At 36.7% G+C, this 11,963-nt stretch overlaps 1 protein-coding gene across 1 annotated transcript; it reads right to left on the bottom strand.

Moving 5' to 3' along the window:
* Positions 1-4,635: 4,635 nt before the first annotated feature.
* Positions 4,636-5,629, bottom strand: LOC122705299 (olfactory receptor 11H6-like). Its single transcript, XM_043920579.1, is given in 2 exon segments — positions 4,636-5,610; positions 5,612-5,629. Coding segments are annotated over 2 exon segments (993 nt in total).
* Between the last annotated feature and the right edge of the window lie 6,334 nt (positions 5,630-11,963).

The following is an 11,963-nucleotide window of genomic DNA, read 5'->3' as shown; positions in this document are numbered from 1 at the left end:
CAGACTGTGAAAAGAAGACAGATAGACAACTCAACTGCTAAGGCATTTGAAACTTTTCTTAGGACAGGCAGTTTGATTCATTCAGGAAAATGTATCAAGTATTCTAAAACATGTCTTGCATAAATCTTGTCCTATTCTGAATAAGCCCTCTGGCCCTGACTCTTTGTAAATATATAATTCTAGGCTGCTCGAACTTTCTTTGCCAGTGGGCCAAATCTGGTAAATTTCATCTTTTCAAATACAGAAATCTTGAAATAGAGATAAAAGTTATTTGTCTATGTCTTTTTTTTTTTTTCCTTCAGTAAAAGCTTCATATATATAAGGGCAATTAATGCCATTCAGTTCAAAATGAAAGGACACATATGCTGTCATTTAAAAATAGATTGAATCTGACACTTCTTACAGATTTCAGTGATTTTAGCTCTGGCATTATTATTTCAGATTATCTCTCTCTTTTTCTTGAACTATTTCCATTAGGAGATTTTCTATCACTTTTCCCCTATGATACCAGAAGAAAATAAAAAAGAATATTCAGGTTATAAATTATTTATATATTTTGCGATCTTCTATTTAAAGACATTTATATTGTACCATGGCTTATTTACAACTCAGTATTTAATCCTTTATTTTTCACAGTGAAAGTCATTATTATTCACCCTATTATGATTAATTTCACATGATAATTTATCACAAGGCTTCCCTGGTGGCTCAGATGGTAAAAAGTCTGCCTGCAATGCAGGAGACCCAGGTTCATTTCCTGGCTTGGGAAGATCCCCTGGAGAAAGGTATGGCAACCCATTCCAGTATTCTTGCCTGGAAAATCCCATGGACCAAGGAGCTTGGGTGGGCCACAGTCTATGGGGTCGCAAAGAGTCGGATGTGACTAAGTGACTAACGCTTAATTTATCTGGTTTCATATACACTTAAAATATATGTCATTAAGGATGAATATTCTTTGGAAGGACTGATACTGAAGTTGGAACTCCAATACTTTGGCCACCTGATGAGAAGAACTGACTCATCTGAAAAGACCCTGATGCTGGGAAAGATTGAAGGCAGGATGAGAAGGAGATGACAGAGAATGAGATGGTTGGGTGGCATCATTGACCCAATGGACATGAGTCTGAGTAAACTCCAGGAGATGGTGATGGACAGGGAGGCTTGGTGTGCTGCAGTCCATGGGGTCACAAAGAGCCAGACATACTGAATGACTGAACTGAAGGATGAATATAACATATGAGATGTATTGCAAAAAAAAAAAAATTAAAATAATCAAGAGACTTTCTTCTAAAGCTCTTATTGCTGTCACAAGTTCTCTTAAAATTCACTATTTGAAAGATTGTATTTTAGTCTGTTTATTTATTTATGTAAAGATATTTATTTATTTGGCTGCACTGGGTCTTAGTTGTAGCATGCAGGGTCTTTAGTTGCAGCATGAGAACTCTTAGTTGTGGCATGTGGGGGTCTAGTTCCCTGACCAGGGGTTGAACCCGGTTCCCCTGGATTGGTAGCTCAGAATCTCAGCCACTGGGCCACCAAGGAAGTCCCACTTTATTTAAACAATATCTCTCAATTTTCAAAATAACAGAAAACAATTGAATCGAAGATGTTTTAAAAATAATTATTTACTAACATTCCAAAATTTGCCCTTATTTCCTTTAGAATATCATCATCAAAGAAGATATCTTTTTAAGAATCAAACACAACTCAGAATAAAGATCATAATGGTGGTGTTAACATAATGAAATCTCTAGACATCTTTTAACAAGATATCTTTAGTTTTTTTGACTAATAAGAGGAAATTTTCCTTAAAAATAATTTTGGTAAAGTGGTATATGAAAGTAAAAGTGAGTGGTATATACAGAATATTTATAGTATTCATTTAACATAATCAAATAGAAAAAAATTCCTTCTACTCAGTGAGGCTATATATTTAATATATATGTCTTATTTAAAGATAAGCATATTTATAATGATATAGATGTTGCAGGCTCATTAAATTAGTAATGCATAAAATGAGCTATAATCCTCATCTAAAAGCAAACATAAGCTTCCCATTGAGCAGCTTGTGTCAGAGCAGTTTGTAGTCCTGTGAACAAGAAACCAGGAAGAGAAGGAAATTGAAAGATGGAGATAAATTCTTTTTAATTTTTTAAACTGGGATGATTATGAAGAGCTAAACTAACTTTCATTGATGCCCATTTTGGTGAGACATTTGAAAGGAGGGCTCCCCACTATTGGAACCTGGTGCTTTTTAAGCTAGTGTCCACTCTTCTTAACAACACAAGAAAGTGGTGAAACAAAGAGTAGCCACTTACCTCTGGAATAGCAGCAACAGATGACTTGAATTCACAGTCTGAATCACAGACTATGACTCAAAACTTCAAGTATTTGAGCTACAGACCGCTTTTTTTGACATTAAAAAAAAAAAGAAAACCTCACAAAAAAACTCACTCAACTGTAGTGAAAACATTGTAAATTAATTTCACAGATCATTTCCATCATAATTATGAGAAGCGGTACTTAATATAGTAACCATTAAACCCTGTGTGAATCTGTCTTCATGTACACTGATTTGATTTTATTATTAGAAGAATTTCTTAATGCTGCTTTTCCTGAAGTTGCAGATGGGTGGACAAAGGTGGAGAAGCTAGCTAAAGAGAGGATACCAAGAAAACCCCTCCTCTTCTATTTTCTCTTGGGTTCAACTCCAGTGGATGGAGCTAGTTCCATACTATTTTGTTCAAAGTATCTAGTAAAGTCATACCATTGCTGATGACCCAGCCACTTCCTAAAAAGGGAGACATGTGGATGACTGGTACCTTTTAGTGTGCTAATTTTGGAGAATGTGAGTTCCATGGTGATCTAAATTCTCTGAATTTTTTTTTTTGTTGTTCTCAAGTTGAAAGAGAAACCAATATTCTTTGATACTCAACCTCTTGAGTATATCATATGTACAGATGTATAGGAAAACAGGCCTACCTGTGGTGTATAATAGCATCAGTACCCAGCAGGGAAGATGTCTCCTAAATAGAAGGATGCTTTCCTAGATCATCCTGGGGAGTCCATAGATTCTCCTTCACTGGTCTTAATGTGGAAGCCCTGGGTGAGAACTTCATGCATATCTTATTTCACTTCTCTTCCACCATAAGATTCTGGTGGTCTGCTTCCTACAGACTATGTTGTAATTATATGCTGGTCTTCACGTATGCATCATTTTGGCCACTGTTGGGAATTGTTATTTTTTTCTTAAATGTGATCCTATAACTTTTCATGCTTCCCCTAAGGACCTTCTTACTTCTTGCCTGGAGGTTTCATTAATATTTCTGGTAGGTTGGCTCATAGGGATTATTAGAAATAATGTGCTACACTGACTCTGGGGGGACACTGTGGTCTTCTTAAGTCTGTGTTTTTCAAGCAAGTGTATGTGATTTTGTGCTGTGGGATTACAAAAAGTGCCTAATTAATATCTTCTGAGGAAGGGACAGTTTTACTCAGAGGAGATAATTTTGTATTATGCCAAATATGTGTATATGCCATGAAACAAAAAGTATAATTTTTAAGATAAATTTTTAATTTAAAAGAAATATTGTCTCTACATGCCCCATGTTTTCTGACCACAGGTGCCAAACATGCTTTGGTGGTGGAAAGGTCTGAGAAACACTGTACTAGAGTACTTCATCACCTAGCACCAATGGGCCTATCTCCCTGTTCTCCCTATGAACGCCTAATTTCATTCCCAGTATGGCCATAGCTAAGGAGGTGTTCTCTCATTTTAAGTAGATCGGCTCTTAGTTTCTGATTTTCCTGTCACAGCATGGGGTTTGGGCACAAAAATGGAATTTGTTATCGGTATAATTTCCTCTAAAAATTTTTCTTAGACTTTGTCTGATGGCCTTCTGAGAAGCACAAAAATATGTTTAAGGCATTGTTATTCCATACTACCAGTGATAATGGGGTTGTCACAATTGATTTAGGAGGAAGCAGTGTGAGTAAAAATGCACATTTAGGAAAAAGATTATTCAAGGTAAAATAAGAAGATTGATCTGGGTAAAGTGCAGGGCCTTAGTGGATAAGCAGGAGAGAAGACTGAATGGAATATCTATTGAGTGAGCATTTGGAAGGCAGGAAGAAGAGTTTGTACTTTATCTGTAAGTCATAGAGGTATGAAGTATACTCTGTTTTTGATGTTAAGACAACCTCAAACAATGGATAATATCCATGACTATGTATTTTATTTGGTGGCCTGTTGACCCACTTTTTTTAAGAATACTTATTTTCTGAATTTAGAGGATTGCACCCATTCTTGAAAGGCTCCCAGTACACATTCATTTGATTCTTTCACCAGATAAGATTAAACCAGAAAAGATACATCACACTTACATAAAAAATATTTATCTATCTCTCTATATATAATAACACCATATAATTACTCGGTGATGTTGTACATGTTTAAAATGTTTGTTCAACATTTATCATTGAAGAGTTAAACTTGAACTGCTAAGGAACTGTGAAAAACAAGGCTTTCCCTTTATTGTGAGTCAAAATATGACTTATTGTTGCCATTCTCTATCATTGTTACTATAAATAGTTAAGGTCAGAAATGACGAATTCTGCTTCTCTTTTAAAGATGTCTCAGTTTTGATTAATTCTTAATCCCAGGACTTTCTTTAGGGCATCTTTCATGTCTTTGTTTCGGAGACTGTAGATAAGTGGATTTAAGAGCGGAGTCACTGCTGAGTATACCAAAGTGATGACTTTTTGCATTCCTGCTGGGTTTCCTGATGTTGGGCTCACATACATCACCATAAGGGTTCCATAGAACAAAGACACCACCATTAGGTGGGACCCGCATGTGGAGAAAGCTTTCGTTCTACCAGCATGAGAGGGAAAACGAAGTACAGCTCTGAGTACCAGTGTATAAGATCCCAAGATGGAAAGGAAGGGGCCAAAAATAATCACTGAGTTGAAGGTGTAGCAAATAAGCTCAGTGGAAGGAGCAGGGATGCAGGCCAGTGCAAACAATGGGCCTGGGTCACACACAAAGTGGTCGATGATGTTGGGTCCACAGAAGGGAAGTTGGGAGATAAGGACAATGGGGACTGGATAGCAGAGAAATCCACTCACCCAACAAACACAGACTAGGATCACACAGAACTTCCCAGTCATGATGGAGGGGTAATGCAGTGGGCAACAGATGGCCAGGTACCGATCATAGGCCATAACTGATAGGAAGAAGCACTCTGTTGTACCAAGTGAAAAAAAGAAATAGAATTGGATGAAGCAGCCAGTGAAGGAGATGGTCTTGGTATCAGAGAGGATGTTGACCAGCATGTTTGGGACAGTGGAGGAAACATACCAGATCTCTAGGAAGGCAAAGTTTCCCAAGAAGATGTACATGGGTGTGTGAAGCCTCCTGTCCCATTTCACTGCACAGACAATAGCCCCATTCCCCAGCAGTGTCAGGAGATAGACCACCAGGATTAATGAGAAGAAGAACATCTGCATCTCCCTTTCACCAGGGAAACCCAGAAGGACAAACTCAGTCACAAAATGCATTGTTTTGTTCTGGGATCCCAAAGCTTTTAGAGAAACTGAAGTTAACAGAGCAATGAATAATCATGAACATTTTTAGGTTTTGCTAACAAATAGCTTGGAAAGGTACAAAGGTTGGGGTTTCAAAGAGTTGGACACAACTGAGCAACTAACACTTTCATTTTTCACTTTCACTTTCAATGCCCCTTTGAGCAGTATGGAGGAGACTGCTTTATCCTTTTTTTTTTTAATAGATAAGAAAATGGAATATCAGATTTAATGAGTTTACTTGAATGTGCAAAACTTCTGGATACACTGGCTTATTTGGTTTGAAACAAATCCCACTGGTTTGAAACAAATCCTACTTCATTTCAAATATTGCTATAACCCTGAGTCTTAGTAATGTTTCATCTTTTATGTTTAAATCATTATCCCTTGGATAATCTACATACAAATATAAACTTTAGACACATCTTTTTTGCTTTGAAATAAAGTTGAGTATAGATCTGAAGCAAATAGCTGTAGAAGTCCAATTAAAAAACATGTAAGAGTGGAAATGCAGGGTGGGAGTCTTAAGCCTGCTTGCTTTTGCTGCTCTCAGAGAGGTGCTGCAGATCCCCAGGATTCTATAAAATGGTTTGAAAACCATCTATCCATTTTTCTCTAGGTCACATTCTGCTATGTGGCTTCTGGATTTGTTGAACAGTTCAGCCCAATCCCCTCCTAAGGAGCTAGTTCTCCCAAAGCACTACTTTTTGTTGAGGAAAAAAAAAAATCTCCTTTATTACTTGGGACTCCCCTTGTTGAAGCTACACAAAATAAGTCTAATTCCTCTTCCATTATGATGATGGTGGGGACTTAAATAACTGATGGCAGCTATTATGTCCTCTATACATGATTTCTTTTGGAAGCCATCATTTTCCTGGTATGTGTCCCCCAAGCTGCACTATTTCACATCATAACTGAGCTCTTGAGGTAACTTGCAGCTGGACATGCCAATTTCTCTAGAATGTAAAACCACATGACTTCATTTTTGCTAGGAATTAAGCCCTAAATACCATAACTTGTCTGCTCATTATCTTGCTTTTACCTAATTTAATTTAATAATGAATAGAGAGGTCACTTTAGGTTGTGCCAAGATCAGAAAGATGTTTCTCATATTGGCTGATTTAGGATTTGGGACAGGACTATAAACTTGGATAATTTGCTAAAAACCTTCCTAAAACTATTTGTATAGGTTCATTTCTATGTCCTAGAGTTTCCTGGTTAAAGATCAAAATATTTGACTGGGTAAGCCACCATCAATATTTTAAAATCCATAATATATTAACTACAAAATAAGATAACTGGCTATATTACTAATGTCATTGTTAAGATACTCACAAAGTTTCATCCTTTTGCAGTTTATACAATCTTCAGAGTGCAAAAGGCTTGACTGTCAGTAGTTTAGCAAACCTGGAGCAAACTCAGAGGACAAATGTTTTATTGCCAAGGTAGCTTTGGATATTTGTATTGATTAACAGTATTTTTATAATGATGACAAAGGTTGCCTCTGTAAGTGTGACTCATAAACATGCAAATTTAAATTTTGTCCAAGCAGTTTAGTTCAATGGACTACAGTTGTAATGACCATATGTATTAAAACTTATAGGAGAGTCACAAGGTCAAATACACTTTCCATAACTATACCTATATTTGCCAGGCCACATGTTGTCATTTTGCTTGGAAAATATAGTTACTAGGCTTTCAGCAAAAAATGTTGAATAATGAATTTAACTTGTAGCATGTTATCCATTTTACTTATTCATTTGTGTGTTTCATAAATGTTTATTTACTTTTTATTATATTTCTAGCAGTGTGAAATTCTGGGATAATGGTAAACATAGGAAATAAAATCCATCCCTTTTTGGAATTTATGTTTTATAAAAACTATCCATATTGTCACTTACATTTGTATAGTCACACTGTATGTGACTGGAGCTTCCTCCAACTGTGTTTCACCATATACCCAGCTATGTACTGTGCACCTAAAAAAGACATATATTCCAGTTAGAACTAAACTTAGATAAATCTACGTAGTGAATGCAGTAGCATGATAACAAATTTTATTTGACATAAGTGAGATATTTTTGGCTTTTTAAGACAGAAGGTAGAGACCTGAGACATGAATTGATTAACTGCATTCACCTACTGGAAAGTTCTTGGTACCAAGATGAGAAATGTAATTTCAATTCATGGTTTTGGACCTGGAACTGAGCCTCATAAATCTTAACTCCCACTTGGTCATTTGACTTCATAATGTTTATGACCTTTTGATGTTTGTGCTGCAGTGAAATTTTAGTTACTATGGAATATAGGATCAGAGAAACATGTATAAATGAACTTCACAGATAATTTGGAATCTTTGCATCCATTTCTATTGCCTCCACCTCCAAAGTATATCTATTATAAGCTCAAATGATGAATTTATTTATTTATTTTGGCTGCCCTGTGTGACATGTGGGATTTTAGTTCCCCTGACTAAGGATTGAACTTGTGCTCCCTGCAGTGGAAGTGCAGAGTCTTAACCACTGGACTGTCAGGGGAGTCTCTTAAATGATAAATGTGAGTCCACCTCTTTCTATTCACCTCAAGTGATACAACAAATGAACAGTTGGAGAGAAGAGGAGGAAAAAGGAACCTGGCAGTTCTTTCTGTACGAACTAATAAGGAAGCTAGGTCCTCCTCTATAACTCCAACCACTTGCTTAGGATTTAAGCTACCTTGCTCAGAGGAGAGCACTTTAAAAATTATAATTGCAAGGAGTCTTCTTTCTTTAAATATTTATATTTTAAGGTTAGCCTACAGATATATCCAAAGGACAAAAGAGTCTGCTGGCCTACTTTTTTTTCAGTTTCTACTCATCACTTGTCACTGGCTGACAACTCTGAAAGAATAACAGCAACCTGCTTTAATTGCTCTAGCTGAAGGTATTTGTCAATCAAAACTTCACTGACCAATATTAGAAAGAAAGTGATTCAAGACTCAGGCTGCATTCTAACCGAAGGATAGTTAATTCTCCCTCCAGTATATCCAAGACATTTGAGCACTATTTCCCTTAAGTGAGTTATATAGTGGGAATTCTGTGATACCAGAGTGAGCCCTTAATATGAATGTTTCACCCAAGAACTCTTTGGGAGTGTGTTGGGAGAAGAGAACTGCAGGCCCTAACTCACTGTTCCTACAAAGAACAAAGGAACAAAGAGCTAACAGATTTACAGAAGAATAACGTGCAGTGGGTATACAGGAGGATGGAGGCAGACTTTCCTTCCATACCTGATGATGTGTCTGTCTCCAAGAGGAGAATGTGAGAGAATTTCCAGCCACAAGATTGTCCTCATTACCCCATCTAAAAGCTCATTCATGGATGGATAGGCACATTTGCGGCTCCAGAGACTCATTTCCTTTAGTATTCTGAACAAGATGAAGTATATTTTTCATGTCAGTGATTATTAAGTTTGCAAGTCTCTCTTGAATAGGACCCGTAGTTCCCTGGTGTGCTCATTGGGAGGCACCTGGGTCCCTGTGCATGTATCTCTGTGCATCCATCTAATTTTCCCTATATTTGTTTGTATTTCCCCAATGGTTTAACTAGTGAGATACAGAGGTCTGCATAAATATCCAAGAGAAGTCAGGAAAATTTTCTTCTTTGTGGTGATAACCTTCCTCTAAAGAACTGATCTGAGTGCAGGAAGGGAGGTAGAGAGTGGGACAGGTTAATGAGAGGGGAGATTAAAAAAAAAAGAGAAAGAGAAAGAAAGAATGTGTGTGCATTTAAGAGTGTGTGTATGTATGTTGGTGTCTGTGATCTTTTCTCCAAAGTACATCCATTTCATTCTTGGTATTTAACCTGTAAGGACTTAAGTTAAAAAAATTCTTGTCTATACAAAGTTACTTAAATTTGTTATACTTGACATACAAGAAAGAATTTCCCTTTTAAATTTTAAGGATAATTTGAACACACTTGTTTGAAAGAATTGAGTTTTCGGTAAAAGTGGATTTGCAATGCTATTGACTGACATAATGAAATATTAGTGAGAATAAAAATTTAGCACTGTAAATGGTTCAGAGACAGGGTGTGATTTCTTTCATTGATATCAGGTTAAGGAGAACAAACAAGAAGAGGCAGAGAACCTGAGGGGAAGAATTCAATCATAGCAAGAATTCAAGTAAAGAACCCTACTGAGTTTATGAGTGAGGCTGTATAAGGACAGAACAACTTCTAAAAATGTCCCTGTCCCAGCAGTATTAACATCACTCGAGAGCCTGTTAGAATACAAATTCTCAGGTCCCACCCCTACTGGTAAGTCAGAAACACTCAGTGTGGGGCCAAGAAACCCCCTTTTTGAACAAACCTTTATGTGATTCTGCCGCATGCTGAAGTTTGACAACCACTGTATAGATCATTAAAGACTGGGTTAAGGATGGGTATATTTGATGGAGCTTCTAAGTTTGGGAAGGATTTCAGTAGGATCAGGAATTAGTTGAGCAAGGTTTGGAGAAAGGATCAAGAATGATATTTGTAGGGATAATTGACATCTGAAGCTGAGTTTTAGATAATATTGTATGTAGAGAAACAGGCTTAGAATTTTAGGCATCTGGGAGACTTTTGAAAGAGACCTGGGATAGGCAGGGAAATGGTGTAAAAGATTATTCAGGCATCATGTGAAAGGGAGTGACCCGGGAATAAAAAGGGGTACTGGGTTTGAATAGAGCTGAACCTAAAGAGAAGGTCGTGGGCTAAGAGATAGAAAACTAGGACACAGAAAATCTAGGTCCTGGCCTGAGCGCTTTTACTTACTGGCTGTAAGAGCCTGTTGAGTTCATTTCTTCAAATATTCAATACTTTCTTTGTGCTCTCCATAGGGCTGACATGAGAATGAAATAAAAGATAGGAAAATATTTTGTAAATAGCTATATAATTGTAATATGATTGTGATTGAAGAGCCTCAGGAGTGGATTCCTAACTCCATTATCTCTCCAGTTTGTCATGGAAATATCATTCCAGAATTAGAATTTCCTTTCTGAGGATCTAGGAGGATTTTCCTCTTGTGTAAACCAGTTCCTTTAACTTTTCCTCCTCCCCAAATATATATCCCGAAGATCAGGTTGCAGATACAAATTCCTTTAAAAAGAAATACAAAGTTTTATTTGACAACTAGAAATGAAGAATTTTTTAAATGCCCATGCCTCTATTTAGTCTGTTATCACTGAAACAACCACGGTGATGACCCTTTTAAAATATAATGGGATTCTATTACTCCTCTGCTCAAAACTCTGCTCAGAAAGGCTTTCCATCTCATTCAGAATTTAAAATTCTTACTATGGCTCACAAGGGTCTGTACAACTTGGCCCTCTGTATGCTGTCTTTGACTTTATCTCTGATATTTCCCTCTTAATCTCTCTATTCCAACCAAACCAAACCACTTGCTGTTACTGGAACACAGTCCTGCCTCAGGGTCTTATGGAGAACTTGCCTCCCTCTGCATGGAATGTTCTTCCCTCAGCTATCCACACAGCTCATTCCCTCATCTCCTTCAAGCTTTTGTTTAAATAATACCTTCTCCCGGTGGCCTTCCCTGATGGTCCTATTTAAAATTTCAACCTTTTCTCTCTCACTTCCTGTCTCCCTTCCCCTTTCTCCATATTGTTTATCACTTTCCAGTGTAACTATATTTTTGCTTATTTTTTTATTGTCTGTCCCTCACTAGAAAATAAACTCCACACATAGAGTGTTTTGACCATTTTGGTCATAGTGTATCTCTAATGCCTATGAGAATATCTAGAATAAAGTAGATGCTCAATAAATTTTTGTTGAATTGAAAAAATTGCTATTTTATATGATGTTAAAACATAACTTATATAAGCATGAAACTTTCAGTCTGTCCCTAATCTGGAAGATTCTGGACCAAGAGGAGCTAAGAGGATAGAAACTTTTTCTATTACTAAATCCTTTGGTTATGTATCCATTAGACATTTAAATTAGATTATTTATTCACTTTAAAGGATATTGTACTGTCTTAAGAAATGCCTTCAGTACACTGATGATGATTCACCTAGGATAACTTCTCTTAGTCTCGCTTTACCTCCTTCCCGTAATAATCAAAACTAAGACAGTGTGTGAAATAGGACAAATATAATGCCCTCATATTACTATCTAAGAAGTTATTCATGTTGAAAATATTGTTATCATACTTAGGATGCAATTTGAATCAACCATGGTTTAGCTCTGTCAGGTTAGTTGAAGAATAAAACATGGATGGAATCCACTAAAAAAGTCTTCTTTACTGTGTGCATTGGAAAATTAACAGCAGTATATGAAGTCTTTTTTAATTAATCTTTTATGCCTGGACAAAGGTTTGCTTGTTCTCATGTAGATTAGTTTATGT

This window comes from Cervus elaphus, chromosome 12, assembly GCF_910594005.1.
Source record: "Cervus elaphus chromosome 12, mCerEla1.1, whole genome shotgun sequence".
Taxonomy (NCBI): Eukaryota; Metazoa; Chordata; class Mammalia; order Artiodactyla; family Cervidae; genus Cervus; species Cervus elaphus.
This window is presented reverse-complemented; position numbering and strand designations above follow the sequence as displayed.